Source organism: Drosophila simulans, chromosome 3R (genome assembly GCF_016746395.2).
Source record: "Drosophila simulans strain w501 chromosome 3R, Prin_Dsim_3.1, whole genome shotgun sequence".
Classification (NCBI taxonomy): domain Eukaryota; kingdom Metazoa; phylum Arthropoda; class Insecta; order Diptera; family Drosophilidae; genus Drosophila; species Drosophila simulans.
Window position 1 is genome coordinate 27,730,038 of NC_052523.2, and position 22,091 is coordinate 27,752,128.

Sequence of the window (22,091 nt, forward strand, 5' to 3'; positions counted from 1 at the left end):
TCCAGATTAGCTACGTACATATACATGTGTATATGATCTTAGACCCCTGTTTTTATATCGCTATGTGATTTATAAGTAATACATTTAAATTCGTTTTCCTCATTTCTCCTTTAGTCTGCTGGATTCTGCTGTGCCTGGTGGCCTGGACTGTGGCAGATGACTGGTCCCTGAGTTGCGCCTCCAACTGCACCTGCAAGTGGACCAATGGCAAGAAGTCGGCCATCTGCAGCTCCCTGCAGCTGACCACCATTCCGAACACCCTGAGCACAGAGCTGCAGGTGCTGGTGCTCAATGACAACCACATCCCGTATCTCAACCGGGAGGAGTTCTCCACTCTGGGGCTGCTGAACCTGCAGCGTATTTACCTCAAGAAGTCCGAGGTGCAGTACATACACAAGGAGTCGTTCCGCAATCTGAAGATACTGGTGGAGATCGACCTGTCGGACAATAAGCTGGAGATGCTCGACAAGGACACCTTCATGGGGAACGATCGTCTGAGGATACTCTATTTGAATGGCAATCCCCTCAAGCGCCTGGCGGCGTATCAGTTTCCTATTCTGCCCCATCTGCGCACCTTGGACATGCACGACTGCCTGATCTCCTACATCGATCCCATGTCCCTGGCCAATCTTAACCTGCTGGAGTTCCTCAACCTAAAGAACAACCTGCTGGAGAGCCTGAGCGAGTACGTGTTCCAGCACATGGCCAATCTGAAGACGCTCTCCCTGGAGGAGAATCCCTGGCAGTGCAACTGCAAACTGCGAAAGTTCCGCGGCTGGTATGTGAACAGCCGTCTGAGCTCAGTGAGTCTGGTGTGCAAGGGTCCTCCGGCGCAGAAGGATCGCACCTGGGACAGCGTGGACGACGAGCTCTTCGGCTGTCCGCCGCGGGTTGAGATCTTCAACAATGAAGAGGTGCAGAACATCGACATCGGGAGTAATACCACCTTTAGCTGCCTGGTGTACGGCGATCCCCTGCCGGAGGTGGCTTGGGAACTGAATGGGAAGATACTGGACAACGACAACGTGCTCTTCGACTCGGAGAGCATCGCCTCGGATAAGCTGTGGAGTAATCTCACCGTTTTCAACGTGACCAGCTTGGATGCTGGAACCTACGCCTGCACGGGCTCGAATTCCATCGGCAGCATGACGCAGAACATCAGCATCTACCTCAGCGAGATCGTTCAGCATGTGCTGGAGAAGACGCCGGAGACCTTCTGGTACTTTGGCCTCATCATGGGCATCTTCGGAACCGTCTTTCTGCTGATCTCCATCTCGTTTGTGGTCTGTCTCTGCAAACGCACCACCCGCCAGCACCGACATGCCAACAAGGCCGGCGTGAAGTCGAGTGTTAGCTTCAATGACCAGGAAAAGAAACTTCTCGACTCGAGCGTCACCACGACCACCAATGATCGCGGTGACAGCTATGGCATCGACAACCAGCCCACTTCCATCGGTATGAACAAGGGGGACTCGGCCGGAATGGGCTTCAACCAGATAGAGATCCATGCGGTGGAGAGTCATCGACATGGAAGCATGTTGGTGCAGCAGCAGCCGCAACAGCAACAGGTTGCAGGTGGTGGTGGAATGCGGCAACAGCTGATGCAGGTCAAAGATCCCACCTGCGGCATGATGAGCGTGCCCACCTCAATGGCAGGCCATGCCCACTCGCATCCTGCCCAGATCTCTGAGGAGTTCCCGCTGAACGTGGGCGTCTTTCCACCGCCCCCAGAGTTCTGTTCGAACATAGTCCCGAATCCAGCGTTTGGGGGCAACATCTTCATCCGGGTATCCGTCACACAGGACATGCTGGATGGTGCGGACCTGAACATGTATCCAGATTTGCTGAACATTCCGAAGAGGATGCAGGACGTACAGGAGAGTGGTGCTGGTGCAGTCGCCGTGCCCGAGGGTCAGTTTGCCACTCTGCCGAGACACACAGCCCGGAGAGGTATTCTCAAGAAGGACACCTCCTTGCAGCAACAGCAGCATCAGCAGCAGCAGCAGCATCAACATCAACAGCAGCAGCAGCAACAGCAGATTCAGCAGCAGCAGCACCAGCAGCTGCAACAGCAACACCAGCCATCCGGACTCTACACACATGATGAAATCGTGACCTACAACCTGGAGGCCAGTGGCTACGACCCCCACCAGTCGGCGTACCACAGCAATGCCATGGAGCTGCCTCCTCCGCCGCCGCCGCCCGCCGTAACCGCGGTGGTGCAGTGCCATCACCCGAGTCCCAGCAACTGCGCCAGCTGCATCAACAATGCGCCTCCACCGCCCTCCGCCTGCCAATCGCCGCCCGTCGAGGTGACGCCCATGAGGCCGCTGGATAGCTCTGCCTACCCCAAGTACGACAACATGGGTCGGCGGATCACCGCGAGCGGAGGACTAGGTGGATCCAATCTTTCGCTGCACGACGAGGAGCGCTACGAAAACGAGACGCTCTTTGGCCAGGCGGAGAGTCAGACCAAGGGAATGCCGGAGCAGTCGCAGGATCTTCACCAGGCGCAGGAGGTGACTCAAAGCCAGGACAAGGGCGGCGGTCCTGGCGAGTTCGTGTCGCTCTAGTATTACGGTACCCAGGTGTAAATAGGTCAATAGATTCGTGTCCCCAGAAACCCTTGGCAATCGTTTGGTTCATATCAGTTTGAGAAACGAGTGCTCTAAATGAACATATGTATATGTAGCGACCCACACAATCTATTGACTGCATCACATTCACATCTGAGGAACATAGAACCAACAAGAAATGCGGACAGGATCTCGATTGGGTTTTCATTATTGAGAACTAAATTAGCCATTAAATGGAAGTCCATATGAGACTGTCGTGTCACATCCCAATCAAAATTATAGATTTCCAAAATGTTGAGTTAATAGCGAGGCGAGCAAGGACAACGTTTATTTTCCATTCGGATTGCACTCTCAGACTAGATACCGTTACAGAATATACTTCTAATTCATACTCCATTAGAGTCCCAATCCTAGCTAGCATTTGGTAGTAGTCCCCTCGAAGCCTGCACCTTCATAGAGGTCGACAGCGGAGTATTCTATAAGGTATAGCGACCAAAACTGATCTTCATAAGGTGTATAGTACGATTAATCGCAGATGTATTGGTCCCATAGATGGTCGAGTCTTAGACAAATTGCTTCTGGGGTGCTAGAGTTTTAGAGACGAGTCACTGAATAGGATTAGATTGGTATAGGATGGTGTGAGACGCGGAACTCATATCTCTAGGCATGCATATATATATTATTACGCCCCATATAATCGCCCTTATAATCCTCGATGTGCATTGGATATATAAATACTTTATCTAGTTTTAGCCCCTCACCCCGTAAAATAGTTCCTTTCTTGTACATATGTAAATGTATTCCTATTGCTTAAGGACTTTTAAATCAAAATAATTTTATGCTCACTACCCGAAAAGTATCGAAAAGTATCGAAGAGTATATATCACAGAGTCGTGCCAAATGTTTTTAAGGTCTGTTTTTAACCCGTTAGCCTCATGCGATTGTTTAGACGTGTTACTTAAGCGTAGTATTTGCTGAACACTTAGTACCTATGATTTAGTCAATCTCAGATGTAGCCCACGCCCACTATCCTAGCATTCAGATTAGAACACCTTCGGTTCCTCTCCGTTTCCCCTCGAAGTCCTGCAAGTAGATCAAAACTATATCTGAATAGGGTACGACATTAACATTTACGCAACATAATATCTATACATGTATGTATATGTACATCTGCATATGTTTGTACTTGTGTGTAATCTGGATGTAGAAAGAATGAAAAACAAATACGACCGACCCAAGCGAGGCTATATCGATGTGTATATCTTATATATAGTACATATGCAATGTAAACATTTATCGAGATCCATGTTTGTAGAGGAGAGAGAGAAAGAGAGAGCACACGAGAACAGAGGTCGCGCATTAAATGGATTTTTTGTGTCTGTAGAAAGTTTCAAATTCGAGCTTGGTAATGTAAAAGTAAGCTATAGAAGTCAATATAAGTACACGATAAATTCCACTTACATGACCACGCCCACTCGCCGCCCCTTCGCATGATAAATGTGTGAATGCAAGCATGCATGTGTGTGTGTGTCTGTATGAGCGTGTGTGTGTGCGGAATAATTAAACACATGAATGCAATGAATTACTATAATAATTATGGGAAAGTATGCAGGCAAATATTTGCACAACTTCCATGAGATTTTTAACCCCTTCACCCCGTAGTTATCCGTTATTTGTTTTATCGCCGTTGTTGTTTAATGTGTGCCCAGTGTTTCCAGCGAAGGGATTTTTGTATTTTGCTATTATGAACTGAACCAGAGCAAATTTGCACGGCACACACAAAGCACGGCAAACACGGCATTCTAGTTTAATCCGCATATAATTTAACTGAATTTCCCTGCGTACCTCATTTTTGACAGCGCAAAGTGGATGATTCAATCAAAAGCATTACTCGCCCGCTCTAATGGACGAATCTAAATCTGAATCTGAATCTGAAACAGGAACAGATACGGACACAGATACAGATACAAATACTTTGGCGGGAGGGGCGGACCCTGTACATAGGCCATTTTAATTACATCATACTCGCGCAGACAGAGCCAATATTTTATTCATTTTAAATCGTTTTAACTAATTAAAACCAAATGGAAACCGCCAACTGAGCGAGAGCAAAGACAAGTGTAAACACGCAAATAGAGTAATGGGTAATGAGAATAGCGAGAGCCCGACTAGAGAAAATTTAAACTATGCTTTTAACTACGTCTCCCATTTGCCATTTACCATTTTCCATTCACCAGTTCCCAATTTCCACTTTCCACTTCCACGACCGCTACGCGTTTTTCCTGACGGAGATGGAAATGTAACTATGATTTTAATTACTCAGCTTGAATGCAAATGGAAGGCGCCCACAGAACCAGATACCTAGATGCTAAAAGTATCTGCGAATACGGGGATACGTGGATACGTATCTGCGTATCCGTGTGTCTTGTTTGGGTATCTGCATCTGTTGGCGTTGCATGTGGCATCTATTGAGCGGCCGAGGGAGCGGCAAAATTAACTTTTTATGGGCGCTGCGAAGTGCTGTCAAAATAAATTAAATTCGAATGATGAATAGTAGTAACAATTTTGTACAATACCATAAAAACATTGCATTGCACATTGCATTTTAACTTGAATTCCATTCGAATGCTGAAATTAGCCAAATCCTACGAGCCGCACAGAATCTGAACCAGAATCCATCACGAACTCGTATACGCATTTATAAATACAAAACATCCCGACAGGACACGAGCCCACTTGTGGACAGGACGCACGGATACGGACATGGACACGGACGTGGACATGGTCATAGCGACGCAGACGGAGACGGAGACGAACTGGACAGACCGGAAGGAGCGGACATTGAACAAACAATATAACCGAGAATACATTGTAATAGCATTAATAGATTGTCAAGCTTTATTACACACTATATTAACATAGATGGAATAATAATAATTATTATTATTACTGTAATAATACGAGTAACAGAAGAACACAAAGAGAAATATGAATAAATTTAATAAAACCAAAAACAAAGCCTTTACGTACATATTGTGCTGTATGCTCTGCATGCATCATGCTCGTTTTTCCAGCCCAGCTCAGTTCGGCATTTAGCATACCGTTATTACAGCCTCGTCGCACAAGAGGAAAAACAAGGCCGAACGAGGGGGGAAAATCGATTTGATGACATTTCCATAATGGAAAACTTCGCTGCAGTCAAATCAATGTCTCTTCCTGCGCACTTGATGGAAAGTTCTCGCCAAACACTGCAGCCAACTTCCTCAATATCCTAGGTCCTTCCCCCCATAGGCACCCCGCTCCTCACCACTCCCCACCACTCCTCACCTCACCCCTTCCCAGCCAATCTGCATAATTTGCCATGAGCCCCGTTCCTATCACTTGTTGATCGTAAACGGTTTTTGGCATATCAAATTTCCGACTTTCGCCATAGCCATTTTGAAATGTTTGCTGGCGATAACCAAACGAACATTCGGAGCATTTCCGCGCCTAATCTCCGCTTCCCAGTGCCACAGCCACCTTACCAAATGCTCCAATAATGACTGCGAAGGAAGTACACTGAGGAAAAAGCCGGGTCGCTTCGTCGCCCGCAGCGCCGTGCACCGTTCATCCGGAAAATGAAAGTCGACGTGCCACTGGGAAATTAACATTTAATGCCAATCAAAGGGAATTTACGCATCGATGAGTTGTGCAAATACCTTCATATTGTCCAATGTGTTATCTTCATTTAATGACCTTTAAATGGATTATGTTTTCTCCAGTGTCTCGCTGTAATAACATTTCCGTCCTAATGCACTTGGAGCCCATTTAGTCAAAAGTTGGCCTTGCATCTGCGTCAGCAGCCGCGTCAGCGTCACCGTCGCCGTCATCATCAGCTCCTTCGGTGTCAGCACAGCCGATTTTGGCCAAAACCACCACGACCCAGAGCCCAGAGCCCAGAATCAGACCGAGACCAAGACCAAGGAGCGATTCGAGGGCCGTTGGCACCGACTTCGGCTTGGCTTGGCTTAGCTATGGTTTGGCTTGGCCGTGGTCCGCACTCCGTGTGCGAGTCCTCATGCGGATACGTGGATACTTGGATACGTGGGCCATGTGCGGACCCTCGGGGGAATCCGATTGCCACGCATCGAGCACGTACGCCGATGACGACAACCGCAAACTGCTGCGATTTCTAGCAGCGACCTCGCCTCGCCCGCCTCCAACCCCCTTGACTCCCGCTTAGTCGCACTTTGTGGCTTTTCCTGGCAGGCAGCCCACCCACTCGTTAGATGCACTGGGAGAAGGTATACAAGCTTAGTGTGTACTCACCTTTTTGATCGCTCCAGCGCACGGTAGTCAAGGTTCGAGTTGTGTGCTAAAATCTACGATTTTTCTCCCAGTGCAGCCTTCCTTGCTTTCCGTTACGTATGCAACATTCATTTTTGACAAGCATAATTTGCGGCTGGCCCAGCAGCGCAGCCATTGGGATTTTGGCCCGACCCCCAGTCTTATGTGTTCCAGGTTATTTACAGTTTTCATGGCCCTGCACTTTTCTAATGCAAAAATGATGCACTGCACCCACGCGGCCCACGTCCGCTCACACTCCCCCCCGCCCTTGGGTGCTCGGATGGCAGGCTGAAGTGTGTGGGCCTGGCTGTCTGTGGTCAGAATCGAGTCGGGTTGCGAGGATGCGGCGCAGTCAAAACATGCACTTAATGTAGCATCAGCAGGAGCCACGAGCCAGGAGCAAACAGCCTGTAGCAGCCGGAGGGAGAGGCCTTTTCTGCTTTTGACCGGGCTTCGCAGACGCCACACCGCAGTGGCAATGAAAGTTGGAAACCAATATTTGTGCGGGCCGTGGGCGAGGGCCCAAAGGGATGGCCAGGAGCGGTCCTTGTTTGTGCTGTCCCTAAATGGATAATTGAGTTTGGCTCGAATGAATCTCTGAACATTTAGGAATTAGATTGCTCGGGGGAGGAGGTGTTAGCAACCACAGTTGGCGCATCATGTTGGGAATTTTTGTGGTGAACTAGATTGATGGAATAATATACTAGTTAATCTTCTTCTAACTGGAATATTTGGCCAGAATACTTAATTTGCACATATAATTAGTAATAACATCCTTTATTTGTAAGCTTATTCGTGGGGATGTTGAGAGTCCCGACTTGATTAGTCGGCTTAACTTCTCGGTTCCAAGTAGAGTCACTAGAAACTATATACCCCTTATCTTAAATCATTGTAGATCTAATTATGAGTTGCATGACCCTTACAGAGTTTTATGTTCTGACTATAATAGACTTTATCCTATTATCTGTAATCTTGACTCTCTGCCGCTATTAAAGCAATCCATTTTATCTTTTCTATTACATAATTAGATCCTACTAACACTAATATTTAACATAGTTAATAATTTCCTCGTTCCTATTCTATTTTTTATATCGCGTCTATATCTTCTCGCGAATCGAGCCGTACGATACACGGCAGCGCCCCTCGGTCGGTTGGGCGGGAGGTGTGGCCGTGGGACCCGTGCGAATAAAAAAAAAAAAAAAAAAAAAAAAGAGTATCAGAGTAGTCGGATTCAAGGCATTGGCAGCTCAAAATAGAAATCCGCAAAACACAAACTCCGCTCCTGAGGACTTAGGAACAAAAATAAATCTGTTTGCCAAACAGTTATTGCTCTTGTTTCTGCGCCGCTGCCACAAGCATCCTCCTCCTGGTCCTCCTCCAAAACTAATGCCAACTCCAACAGCCGCCCCGCACCTTTCCTCCACTTTCGGATCCGATCCGTTCTGTTCCGTTCCGTTCCGGCTCCTTGCTGCAATCCGATTCCCCACGCTGCCCGTCCCGGCAATATGTGCGCTCATTTTATGCCTTGCATTTGGCAACGGCTCAATAATTGGTCAGTAGATTGGGAGTGGGCGATCGAGTGGGAGTGGGCGTTCAAGTGGGCGTTTGAGTGGGCATTCCAGTGGGCGGGGCTGGGGCAGAGGGCCACTGGGCACGGGCTCGTGACTCAGGTGCCCGCAAAGCTTTCTATAAATTCACAGTCCATGCCAGTGATTATGCAAGTTGGCTAAGCCGTCGACCATGAGGATGCACTGGCAGTGGAATCCGAGAACTGCAGCCTGCGGCGCCGGAGCTGCAAAACGAAATTGAATATGGGTTATGAATGGGACGCATCGCCGGTTACCCGGACCCCTGCCTCTGTCCCACTTACTGTTCCATCTTCTTTCCGCCAGAAAAACAAACAATGTCCGGAATGGAGTCCCGGATCCGAACCCCCATGGCTAGCCGGAGTACTCTGCAATTTATGCCTGCCGCTGGCGATGGTTAGCGAACTCCTATTATTAAATAAATAGGAGCGGCAAAAGGTACCCTTCGCCTTTAGTTATTATTAAACGTTACCCAAAAGTGAGCCCTTTTGAAACTTCTGGGTGAAGCCAACCAGATATTTGCATCTCCGCCTGCCAAATCAGTTGCGAATGAGCCGGAAAAATCGCAGCCACACGCCCATTGTTCTGATCTTCTCAGGCAAATCAATACCGCCGCTTAATGGTACATTGCACCTCGGAGAGGAGCCAATGGCATGGGGGGGGGGGGGGGTCTCGTCCTTTGATCCCTGCGCCCTATACATATCCATATACATACCATGTGCCTCACCTATCCCTTGAACGGACGCCCCTACCTGGCCATTGATTAAAGTGGTTCCTTTGCAAATTTATGTTCGGAATATTAACCGAATTGCTCCCCGAGGAAAACTCCCCAGCCACTCTCACTCGAAAAGAAAAACTTTTTCCACAATGTACTCGTGTACTGCACACATACACACACACATACACACACACAGAGCCAATCGTATGAAAAAGGGGCCAAGGCAACTTTTTTAACAGTTTTTGGATTTTGGAATACAAATTATGTAAGTAATCTCAATTTATTGATATATGGAGATGCATGTTTACACGTGGCCAGCAGCAGCCCGACATTGTCGCTATTTCGGAAGCCATCAGAGGGTATGGGGTCCATATTACAGGTGGGCGGTCGGTGGGTGGGTGGTTGGCTCAGTGGGTGGCAGGTGGTTGGAGGCCGTGTCTGCCCGAGTGTGACCCTTATGAATGGGGCAACTTTTGTCTTTCTTCGTCGCATTTTATACTCTCGCAGCATTATAATTTGCCATGAATATATGAAAACCGTTTGTAGAAGTTCAACCGCTGTGGGGTCGTGGTCCTTGGGCTACGAATCCCCCCCAGCCCACACCAGACACATCGCTGGGTATTGTCAGCCTGGGAAATGGTTTATGTAATGGGATTCATAACTTGTTTACCTGCCAGCAGGGCTATATCCAGTCGGGAAGTGGTGCCGGAGAATGTCCAGGGTCCAGAGAGCTGGTCTCGTTGGCGCAGCCTTTTAATTTTAATTAAACTCCTCGAATTGCCGTAGAAGATTTTTCGTGAAGCTGCCCAATGATTTATGGAACTTTCAAGGTTATGCGCTCCATTATAAATTCATGTAAATGCTTTTGCATTTCTGGTCATTATTTGGCTCATTATTTTGCAAAGCCAAATTAGAGCAGATCATCGCATAAAACCGAACTTAATTACCTGAAATTATGATGCATGACCTAGTCCCACCATGTGGCTGATTTACTTTTATGGCCTAGTGCTTTCCAATCTAATCCCTGACTAGTAGTAAATTTTACGGCCCTCGTGGCCGCATATTTAATGTAATCCTTTATTTAAACTCGTTTAATTTTTGCATTGATTAATTCATGATTAATGTTCTGAATTTATAGGGCAAAATGTAAGCGGTGGTAAGCTATTAGACCTGTTGTTTGGATTCTGTCACTTTGTGTATTATTGGAAGTCATTTGGCAATCTGTGTCAGCTCATGAATTTCCAAAACGTAATAATGAGAATACACCCAATATGTATATTTCAACACATATTGAAAACTTTATAAACTCATCAAACTTTACTTTTGAAAAGCAAAGTTTCCGTCGACGAATATTGCCAACTAGTTCGCTTAGCGAGTATTCGCCCCAGCCAGCGTTGCCAACTGCCCGTGAGTTTTGAAAGGGGCAGCTCTTATTTAGTTTTTCATTACGACAGCTTAGTTTGCCTAGTAATGCAGATTAAAAATTGATGATCGTTGGTCGGATCGTTGATAATAACCTAAACATTTGAAACGCGCGCCAATGTTGTTCCGATTGTGGTCGCCCTAGAGCAGCCCATCTATCGAATAAGCTTATTCGATCCATTTCCCTACAACGATAGCTCGATAGGACTCGGGACTGTTGTCATCTGGCAGCACTGTTACTTCGGGAAAAAATAAACTACAACAAAACCATTAATTAAACTAGGAAGGCGCTGCGTTACATCAATTGAGGGCGCCGATCATCGGACAATCGCCGTACGTAGAAGGCTCGCGAACCGGCGTTTGGAGACGGCGTGCTTAAAGGCGTCCAGTTAAATCGGCGATTTTCGCACACAGCCGTAAGAAATTGGTAAGAGCCAGGCAGAAGGAAACGCTTTCCGCGTAGCACTCTTCCCCCTCCCCTCTGCACCAACAAACCTGGCCATGCAGCCCAACACACTGAAAACACAAAATTCATCGTGCGCACATTTCTTGCAGATGCCGCGGCAGAGGAATCTAGCCCAGAAACAGATCGGCCCGAAATAAATCGCTCAGTTATGGTTCCGGCTTGCAAGTCGCCAGGGGAAGAGTGGTCACAGTGAGGCTTCCTACCGCGAACATCGCAGGTGCGTAAAATTTGAAAAGCGAACCCAGATGCAAATAGGTAGGAAACGCGGAGAACACGCCGCAAGCACTCGCTGAAGTTGCGCTGGTGACGCAAAAAGAACGGCAAACACAACACGCACGATTCCGTGACACTTTGCATTTACACATTCCCATTTGGCGAATTCGTCACACTCGGCACACTTTGGCGAGTCGGGCTGATATGGTTTAGCATATCGTATTTGCGGTTTCCAAGTCTCTGATTTTATGGCTAAAATATGTACTTGTTAACGAAATTGAAGGTCTCTCTGCATACTGGGTGCTCCCACCTTCACACTGCAATTCCTATTACTCCAAGAGTAAGAGGATACACTTTATTCATTTAGAAAGGTGTTACAGGTAGAATAGTTGGTTTCGGACCCATTCAAGCAACTAGATTCATGTATTCCCTATCAGGATCACTAGCCGAATTGATTCGATCCACCTGCGCGTAAAACATGAGAGGTATCTTGCACCTAAGTATAGAATAGTAGCTGCTGCGCTCAACTGTGGTGTCCTCTCTTGCTTATTACTCAAAATTAAATTTGTTGGAACATGAGAAGATTCGTAGATATTATAGTTAATTAGGAGTCTCAAGTTTGCTTGTATTTTTAAAACCAAATATTGCACATAAGGATACTGCACATTTCGGATTCCTAAAATGTATTTATAGAGCAGCATTATCATTTAAATAGCTATAGTCAACCTCACGAATTTTGACAGATAAGAACTAAAAATAAGTTAAAAGGCAAAACATGAAACAATTATTTTGAATTCTCAATTGCCAGACTGTTCCATAAATGAATCATTTTCAGTCTTTCGCGCAGAGCATGGAAAGCACGGACAGCAGCGACAGCAGTGGGGATAGTTTAAAATCCATTCCTCGGCCGGACTTCGAGGCCCTCTCCGCCATCGGCAGCCCACAGCCGCAGTTGCAGAGCTCCTCGCTGGATGGCCCCGTCGAGATGGAGCCGGTCATCATGCCCAGCAAGCGTCAAAAGTATATTGTCAGTGCGCCGCCTGGGTCGGCCAACTGCAGCAGCAACTCGTCCAGTTCGAGTCCCTCGAACGTCAACGTGGGCTCCTCGCTTACCATGAAGTTGACGAAGGTGCAGCCACAACAGCATCAGGCCAAGTCCTCCACGCCAAACAACAAAGGCAAAGTACCCAAGGAAATGGTTGCTCTGCAGCGCTCACACATCGAATCCCAGGTCCTCAGCAACTTTGTGACTGGGGTGTCCAATCTGAAGCGTCGAAAGTCGCGCTATGTGTCCGGGAATCTCGCCACTCAGGCAGTAGGTGGAGAGCTGTCCCGCAGCTTAAATGCCTCCTCCAAAAATGAAAACAAATCTCTAAAGGTTGCTCTTAAGCGGAGCACTAGCATTCCAGCTCCCATCATCGACTCAGATGACGACTGGCAGGACGAGGACATCACCTGGGGCGTAACGACCTGCAGGCCGAGAGGACGATCGATGGCCTTTGAAGATGGCGAGCGGCTAAATGCGGAGAACAGAAACATCGTTCCCGCATTCTCAATGGCCACCCGCTGCAGGTCACGAAGCAAAACTCTATCCTTGAGCAACAGTTGGAGCACTGATGATAAGGGCCCCCGACGCAGCAACCTACGCAGCGAGAACGAGGAATTCGCGAGGAAGCATAATGCTTTTCTTGATCGCATAATCCACGATGACCAGGAATCGGAAGTGGCGTTGAACACATCCGGCGAAGGCGACAGCTCGCTCTTCTCGGATGCCAGTGACGCAAAGACGACCACGGCCAAAACTCCAGAGGAGGAGGCGGCCGAGCGGCTGGCTCTCATATATGAGGAGCCACCTACGGTGAGTGGTGACTAAAGTTGGTAGAAATTATTTTGAGAATTACGATTGAGAAATCCAGTAATTGCGGGTAGACAAACAATTAATGATTTCTTTCTTTCCTCTCCTGCAGCCCGGCTGGGACCCGTTCTGCTGGAAATGCCTTAAGTGCGGCAAGCTGATGCCGTGCTCCAAGTGCCTGCGATCCTTTCACTCTTACTGCGTCCGACCTGCCACCACCAAGTTTGACTCCTCCTGGAAGTGCCCCGAGTGTCAGGTGATCGAGGCGGCCCCCAAGAGGTGACTGTCTTGCATTTCTTTATAAATGAAACCTATTTATATATTGGTCATTTGCGTTTCCAGACTGCGGCGCAATGGAGTTTCGGCGGATCTACTAAGCCAGCTGCTTTCCTTCGCCCTGGACCGTATGAAGCATGTGCGCGGGGTGAGTGAATGTGCTGAATTCGCAATTCATATTCCATCGGCTCTATATGTATTGTAGTTTGTTCCTTGTCGAGATTTCATTATCATTCCACGCCGTTCTCTGTATGTATCAAAAGTCACGCGAAAATATTGTGCCTCGCCAGATACACATATACATGTGTACATATATACCAAATGTGTGGTTTTCAGCTTCAATACTTGCTGATAACTCATTGGTAACTTCTATGTTTAAACCAAAGATTTTCAATCAAGCTAAAGACATTCATCGATATTGCATTTTAGGGGTGGCATTGATTGTGCCATTATTGCGCCCGCAGCTGCTAATAATATGGGCTATACGTATGTGATTTTTGCGCTCTCTGCCGCCTCCACTCGCTTCCACTGTAGAAGACCCAGTTTTTCTCTTGTTCAGTGGACGAGCAGATAGACACCTGAATATCTCGCTGGTCTGCCGGGGTATTGTGTTCTTGGGCAACAAGTTGCTTTGCGCTCCCTTGACCCTTGAAGCTAAAGCCCCACATATGCACATCCGGCATGGCTCCATTCCAACAGCAGATGTGGGCATTAGTCGGGGCTGTTTAACGACTCACGTGGTTACTTCTCTGCGCTTACTTATCTGCCAGTCGATTCCAATGGCCAAAGGCCTGTTGGTGTGGCTAATGGATGGCTGTGATTGTGTTCGTGAGGGCCTCATGTACACGATAATGCGGTTTAATGGTCTGAGCTACGCAAATAGACTGTTCAATTCTATCTTATTATGCCAGGCCCAACAAATGGGCCGAGGGGGAAACTAGTGAACCAAAGGAGCGATATTATACATATAGTAAAATAGAGTCATTCATTTTTTTTTTATAACAATGGTGTACAAGACCTAGCAGTATGGATAATCATTTACTAGTATACCAATTTCTGTATACCAACAGTTTCTTCAAACGTATTGAAACTTTTCTTTTTCTTTTCCACTGGCTAACAACAATAGTATCTATAATATTTTTGTGTATGCCGTGTTGCTACTACATTGAGCCCATTTGTGACTTTTCTCTGTACACAGTAGTGTATCTTTGGTCGCCATTTAAGACCTTGGCCGCGTGTACTTATACTTCAGAAGCATGAAGACGCGCAAGGAACAGTAGATAGCAGCAATATATATATTTGCTCAGCTCACCGTTCTCTCTTTACACCCAGACCCATGTACCCATCCCCCGCCTTGACATGGATATACATATACATATACATACAATCGGCGTATCTGGGTAGAAGCGAAAACTCGTTCTCAAACGACAGAAGCTCGTTGAAGAAACGATCTCTTCGCCGCACGACGAATTCAGATCCGCCACTTATGCACCCTTTCCACATCCATCTCAATCTGCAGGCACATAAGCTCCGGTCGCCGCTGGAGGTCTTTCCGTTGACTTGCAAAAAGTACTTTGTGAACCCTGTGAGCTTCGAGAGTCTGGCGCAGTGCATCCGCAATGGGGCCTACCAAAGCACAGAGGAGTTTCTCGGCGAAGTGAAATGGATACAGCATAACGCTCTTATCCTGGATGCCGGCGGTGAGTGCGATTCGTTTGAAAACCTCCCTGCCAAAGCTCATTTGTTTATTGCTTCTAATGAATTTTATCTCGTAGATGCCAAAGTGGAACAGGCCTCAAAGGCTGTGGTGAAGGTGTGTCGACAGGAGGCCAACGAAATCGACACCTGTCCTGAATGCTATCTAAATGCCAATTCCAGCGACGAGTGGTTCGTGAAGGTGTGCCGGCATCCGCATCTCCTACTCTGGGCTAAACTAAAGGGATTCCCCTATTGGCCCGCGAAAGCCATGGGCTCATCAAACTCAACTCTGGTAAATGTGCGATTCTTCGGCAAACACGACCGAGCTTTCGTGCCCGTAAAGGACTGCTTTCTTTATTCGGCTAAAAATCCGAACACGCAAACCAGCCGGAGATCGGCAAGGGATTTGGCGGAATGCATAAGGGAGGTTGAGATTCACATCGAACAAATCAAGCGCAAGATTGGCGCTTTCAATTATGCTCCCTATCGCACCCCTTACGATCCTCTGGAAGAGCAACAACAACTGGAGCAGATGATGCCTGGCGTGTATGCGGCTATCGACCGGGAACTGGAGCCGGCTAATAAGACACCGCTGCAGTTTCTTATACGCAAGACTGCGGACGATAAGCTCTCTATCGTCAAGAAAACAAAGGCGACAGAATCGGGAAACGAATCGGATCAATCGCCAAGTCCTACAAAAAAACTTTCGGAGGTTGATATTGTTTCAGTAACAGGGACCGGATGCAGCGATCACTCAAATGTGAAGAGCAACAACTATGAGGTTATACCCAGATCTGGGGAATCTTTGACCGACTCTCGTTGCAAGGTGTTGCTCAAAAGGAAATCTTTAGCTGCCAAAATAGTTTCAGAATCCGTTGAAACTTCAGAAGCGGTGGCATCGAAACGCAAGCACTCTCTAAGTGATGCCAGTTTCACCAGCGAATCCAGCGACCACAAACGAAAGTCAAAGCATGCTAGGAAACAGCACGATAATCAGGATAATCAAATTGAAGAGCCAGAAAAAAATGGCCAAGAGCCCTCAAAATCTCCTACCATCTCAACACAGAATGAAAATTTACAAGATGAAGAAAATGTCATAGAAAATGCTGCCAATGATACTTCCTCGGCATCCCCGTTATCTGCGTCTGTGGTTTCTGTGGTGGAATTGGTCAGACGACGCCAGGGAGTGACCATCACAAAGATACCACGCGAGCAACAGCAGACAGCAGAGGACACAGCTGTTGTTCCCATTCCTCCTCCAACAGCTCCACCTCCAAAACCGAATATCCCAAAAGGGAATGAAGCAGCGAACCCAAAACAATCCGATGTCGAGAGGCAACAAGAACAGCTCATCAAAAAAGTTATTCCGTTTATAGAAATTAAAACAGAGGTGATGTCGGAGCCAGAAGAAATGGAGGAAGAGTCACCGGCTAATCAACCTCAAACTAATCAAGTTCCCTTGCAACAGGAGACAATAACAGCACAGCCGGAATCTCAAATGCCAGCTGCCGCGCCGGCTTACCAAGCAAACCCAGTCGATGCACCTTCTGAAGAAGTCAGTATCAAGGAAGAGATTCTCAGCGAAGATGAAATGGAAACGGAACAGTCTATTGTGAGTCGAAGGTTGAAATCCGTGCCACCTATGCCTTTGCCTATGCCCCCGCCTCCTCCTTTACCGCCAAGAGAGGAATCACCTGCGACAGCTGATCCGGTTCGATTTGTGGGCGACACCACGATCCAAAGGTTAAGCCAGAAACAGGGAGGCAAGTCCACGGATACGGTCGGAAAACGTAAAGGGGTTCAACAAGTTCCCATAGCAGGTACACCACAGGCACCCTCTCCTACTCACTCGCCTGTCCAGTCAACCGCACCTTCACCTTCGGCATCACCAAAGCCAACTAGCACGATTGCTGTTAGCAAGCCACCGCCACCGCCACTGCCACTGCCCAAGGGAAAGTCTGCGTCACACCTTCAATTTCGAGGAAAAAACGATCGTATCCCGATCTCCCCACCGCCGACTGCTCCACCAGCCACCAACACGTCTTCTTTGCTCCGATCCAACATGGTAGTGATTCCAGTGGAGCAGGGCAGCAGCGGCAACGCACACAGTCCGATGACTATTCCGGTTCCACCATTGAGGGCCGTTTCCAAGAACACACTGCAGAATACCTCAACGGTATCAACTTCCTCTTGCGTTCCCGGCTCAGTCTCGATGCCCCCACCTTTAGCCGGATTGAGTATTCCTCCAGTGGCCACTCCCACATCACAAGAAGACTCAATTACTAACAGTGGACAACCTGTGGGTCTACTGGCCAGCGCTTTGAACGGAACGGCAAACGACGTCTTGTCCAGTGATTCCAATCCTAATGATCCCATAACTCCGGGCTTAGCCACGGCATTGAGTGAAATGCTGCTGCACTCCGGTGTGCCAAAGTTGATAGCTCGTCCACGCGGGGCTCTCCGATCGGATGGTTCCCAAATCTATCCCTCACAAGCCGGACCGGTCTCGCAAAAACTGAAGGAGAACGCACACAAGGTATGTTTGCTTCTTAAATTGAATTCGTACACGATTTTTATTCAATGTTCTGTCTTGCCTTATCCCTAATTTCGCAGATAACCGACTACTTTATCTCAGTCATCGAGGACACGCTTAGCGACATGGGTACTGGGGACCAAAGTGTCCTGCAAGCCCGGATTGCCGGCCTGTCGCTGGAGAACGAGCGTCTGAAGCAGCACTATGACCGTCAAATAAACGACTTGCATCGCACGAGCGAGATAATGATTGCCGAAATGCGAAAGACTTTGGAGCAAGAGCACAAACGCGTGATCTCCGAACTGCGACAGCAGAACGCCATCGAGCTGATGCGGGCGGTCGAGGATGCAAAGCGGAAGCAGTGGTGTGCGAATTGCATGCGTGAGGCGCAGTTGTACTGCTGTTGGAACACATCCTATTGCGACTATCCCTGCCAGCAGCTGCACTGGCCTGGACATTCTGCCTCGTGTGGTCAGTCTGTGCCACCGACAATCCCAGTTTCACCTTCAGTTCCGGCTCCGATTATAGAGCCTGGACGTGCCAAAGCTAAAGTGGCCACGCCAACGGCGACTCCATCAATTACAAACCCAAGCCCCAGTTCGCAGATAATGCGGACAGTAGCCGCCTGTCCATCTGCACAACCTATTGCCAGCGCTTCGAGTTCCAAAAAGTGGCCGCCCATGATGACGTTGATGAATCAATCCAATCAGGAGGCCATGCTCAAGCTGCCCGCCACTACATACCTTCGGCCAGTGGTCAGCACCACGATGACAGCTCCCTTGACTGCTCCGTCACCAGCAAACAACAACAGCACAAACGTAATAATGGCGCCCACACCACCGCCGGGAAATAATATGGCATCTATGATCTCCGCACAGCGGAATCCCCCCAACTACAACGCCAAGCACCTCAATCCGGCGATGCCCGTGCAGCGCTTCAATATTCCTGTAAGTTAACAGCATTCTGATGAGCACACATTTATTGAAACTCACTTATTTTTGAAACGTGTTTCAGTTGCCCATCACTGTAAATTCGAATGCACCCTTTATGATGGCAGAGCAGCATCAGAAGCAAGGAGCAAAAGCTACTGGTCGCTCAGGTAAAAACAATAGCCGAATGCGCCAAACATTCAGCAACAATATCAACAACAGCAACCCGCAGGGGCAGGGTATGCGCAGCAACAACAACCCGCAGGCTATTCGCCAAAATCAAATGAATCAACAGGTATTCCAGCCATAAATCGTAGACAACAAGTAAAATTCACGATAGTGAATTGGCAAGAAGACTACCTGTTATCCAGAAAATAATTTCTTTGATATTCCGGAGAAACTCATTAAAAGATCGATTTACTTGTCCGATCACACAAATGGTCATCGCATATATATAAATCGATATATATATATTTGTCATTTCCCCGAGCGCAGCTAATGACGAAGGTTTTCTAATAGATTAAGTTTGAATACGAAAGTGTAAAATAATACTACCGTTCAATAATTACTTTTAAGATTTCGATAAACCTTGTTGTAGTATTGCTGGTTTTACTGTAACTTAACCGCCTAGCAAGTAAGACTCAATGTGAAGCCATCAGATGGACTTGGCCCAATCATAGCAACTAGTAGTCTGTAAGGGCATCTCATTTTCATTTTTCATTTTGATAGAGCTGTACATCGTATTCTCATCTGTTTTTACATACATTGTATGTATATTTAAAGCTAAGCTGCAAAGTAAATAAAGGACAATTAATTTTTTGGGTAATGACATGTAGTGGTTTATAATCAGACCACAATGAAAAACAATGGCAACTAAAACAGCAATCAACTAAAGGCAGCTGCAGCCCGAAAGCATGCTATGCTGAATATAACCGTAAGTAAGATTTGCGAATCCGGTTTTAAAAACGAACTGTCCGCTTTAATTATGTCATCAAACACCAGTAAAAGAAAACAATTTTCTAAAATAATGTAGAGCCCTTGTCCTAATCGATATCCAACTTCTTGAAGTTTCCCTCGATCCCGAATAGGTCGGATGCATTTTTGGCCTTGCCGGGTCGCAGTTTCTCGTTCACCTGGTGGCGAGTCTCGAACTCCATCATTTCCTTTCGATTGTCCAGCAACTTCTTATAGTAAATCTCTGCGAACAATTGCTCAAGTAGTTTTGTCATATATAAAGTAACACCCTCTGACCGACCTTTCGCCACGTTCGCCTCCTCCAGTTGACCACCGTATTCCTTGGGAAGCATTTCCTGGGGCACAAACTTGTAGAATTCCTTCAGGTCACTGTGCATATGGAGCACAGTGGTCAGTTCCTTTTTCATAAACGGAGTCATCAGCGCGAGAATCTTGTCCATGAACGGTACAATGTTGATGAAGTGAAAGCCTATCAACCGGATGGCAGCCGCTTCCTGAAAATTGAATGGTTGGTGAAACGTAGCGAAAGGCTTGGCCTACTACCTACCTGCAGGTAATAAAGGAACTTCTTCATTTGCAACAGGCCAATGCGGGCTACATGCCCCAAGGAAGTGTTTTTCAGATCGATCACAATAACGTGACCCGGCTGAATGCCATCTTCATACATCCAAAAGTCAAACACCATGCAATAGCTGGAAGTGAAGAGCAAAGGTGTTCAAAATCGAAATGAAGCTTTCCAAGGCAGGAGTGTATCCACTGATATGTACAACCCCTGAACTACACCCTTGTCTGTCAAGCCTGCTTAATTGTTGACTCTTAATTATACTACTACCATTATGCAGCAGATCTTAATGATTGGTGCGTGATTTGTAAGTAAGCTGTATATTAAGGCGACACTTAGCAACCCAGTATGTATTTCCGTGCTTTTGGGTGCACTGAGTTTGAGGGTTCGGATCAGACCTTTAATCACTTCATGCTCCGCACGCTTGTCATAATCACGCCACAAATGACGTGCAAATCACAGTAACTGACAGCCATTAAGATGAAGTTGAATTAAACAAATGTTTGCGAATTGTCTATAGCTATTTTATGATGATGATCTTAGTTTGGTGGCGATATGAAGACAATCTTCTTCCTTACTCCTTACAAAAACCACATGTTGGTACTCACAGCTTCATAACATCTGCAAAATTATAGTTTGAGGTATTCAGGTCATCTAGCTTGGCGAGAATCACCCGGTATCCTTCGGGAGTGGCGCCTGGCAGGGGAACAATAGAGCTGTCCACATATAGGGAAATCACATTGGGTAATAGGCACAATTGACGGAAGTTAAAGTAAGGTTTGGCCTGAATGATACCCACACTGTTCGCATGGCGCGCCTGATCTCGGGCCGCTCGCAATCGAGGTTCACGAAGAACTCCTCCAGGTGAGTGCGGGCCGTGAGATTGGTGTCCAGCACCTGCTTGGCCACCTCCATGCTGTAGCGGCAGGCGTGAAAGAAGTGCAGGGCCTCGCCCTCGGAAAACCTATCCGAGATGTGCGGCTGCGCGTGGATCCAGTCGAGAAGCTTCAGCACCTCCGGCCGCTTGATCTCCGGAAAACTGGCATACTGATCCTCCAAGTTGGCCTCCTTCATCCTAGTCGACTGCTCCGGGGATTTACTTCTGATCGTTGCGCTAATTGGCCCGAAACGCGATTGAGCGCGGTCAACTCTCGAATGAAATGGAAATGGAAGCTGGTTGCTTTCGCAAGTGAAACTGGTTGGCCGGCTGACTTCGCTTCGGGAATTCGGCATGCAATCCCGTGTGTTCGGGATGAGATGGGGAATGGGGGCTTTTTGGGAGGGGAGTTGCGACTAGCATGTGTTCAGGAAAAACTGGCAGTGGCATTCGCTGGTCACACGGAAAAAAACTATATTTTTGTTAATTTAGTTTTTCCCCATGACATCAACTATTTGAATTTGAAACTTTATTATTCTTTCCAGTGCATTTATCTTCGGTTCATTTCACTTCGCTGCCATCAGGCTGCGTGAAAATGCATTTTTACTCGCCTGCTCTGCCGTACGGTTATGATTATACTTTTCCCTCTCTTCGGGATTGCATAACATGTGATCAAGTGATTGGGCGGCCGATCCATGACGAGGCGTCTGTTATTATTTCGCATGGCGTGTGCTCGGAAGATCGGGAGATTTCAGCTCCTTCATCAAATCCAAAGTGCGACGCTTGACTGACGAAAGAAAATGATTTTTGTGCATATACCATATGTATATATAAAGCGCTAAATGGAGATTAAAATCTTTAAGAGTAAGATGTGGTTACATAGTTGCGTACATGGCGTATACATAATATTTGTGTACTGAATCGGTTGTCAAATGATAAAGGCCAATTGGAGTTCATTTATTGAACTATCAAACGCAGTTTTTAATTAATTTATTTTAAAATCCAAGCTAACGTGGTTTGTCTATATTGGTTGCTCAATAAATTGCACATTTGAAGAATCCTTCGCCAAATAAGATGTC

The 22,091-nt window shown here is 47.2% G+C and overlaps 3 protein-coding genes across 4 annotated transcripts in view; 2 read left to right on the forward strand and 1 right to left on the reverse strand.

Annotated features, from left to right (window-relative positions):
• Positions 1-5,590, forward strand: part of LOC6730357 — a 43,148-nt gene extending 37,558 nt beyond the window's left edge. The window contains exon 5 of the mRNA XM_016177919.3: positions 115-5,590. Coding sequence (XP_016037127.1) covers positions 115-2,573 — 2,459 coding nt within the window. The 3' untranslated portion in view covers positions 2,574-5,590. The remainder of the gene's footprint in view (positions 1-114) is intronic.
• Positions 5,591-10,803: 5,213 nt separating this feature from the next.
• On the forward strand, positions 10,804-19,427 carry LOC6730358 (protein kinase C-binding protein 1). 2 transcript variants are annotated; one of them, XM_016177921.3, is made up of 9 exons: positions 10,804-11,055; positions 11,184-11,311; positions 12,143-13,165; positions 13,275-13,441; positions 13,505-13,586; positions 14,958-15,138; positions 15,214-17,672; positions 17,750-18,616; positions 18,684-19,427. In XM_016177921.3, exons 3-9 carry the CDS (start codon positions 12,158-12,160, stop codon positions 18,906-18,908), a joined length of 4,989 nt encoding a protein of 1,662 aa, XP_016037129.1. In that variant the 5' UTR covers positions 10,804-11,055; positions 11,184-11,311; positions 12,143-12,157; the 3' UTR covers positions 18,909-19,427. The 2 variants fall into 2 exon arrangements, with proteins under 2 accessions (XP_016037129.1, XP_016037128.1); XM_016177920.3 differs by having other exon boundaries at positions 12,155-13,165.
• Positions 19,428-19,550: 123 nt separating this feature from the next.
• LOC6730359 (alpha-tocopherol transfer protein-like) lies at positions 19,551-21,300 on the reverse strand. The gene is made up of 5 exons (XM_002105605.4): positions 20,935-21,300; positions 20,744-20,851; positions 20,121-20,265; positions 19,854-20,067; positions 19,551-19,796 (listed from the first exon to the last, which is right to left on the reverse strand). The coding sequence occupies exons 1-5, from the start codon at positions 21,207-21,209 to the stop codon at positions 19,642-19,644; spliced, it is 897 nt and encodes a 298-aa protein (XP_002105641.1). The 5' UTR covers positions 21,210-21,300; the 3' UTR covers positions 19,551-19,641.
• Between the last annotated feature and the right edge of the window lie 791 nt (positions 21,301-22,091).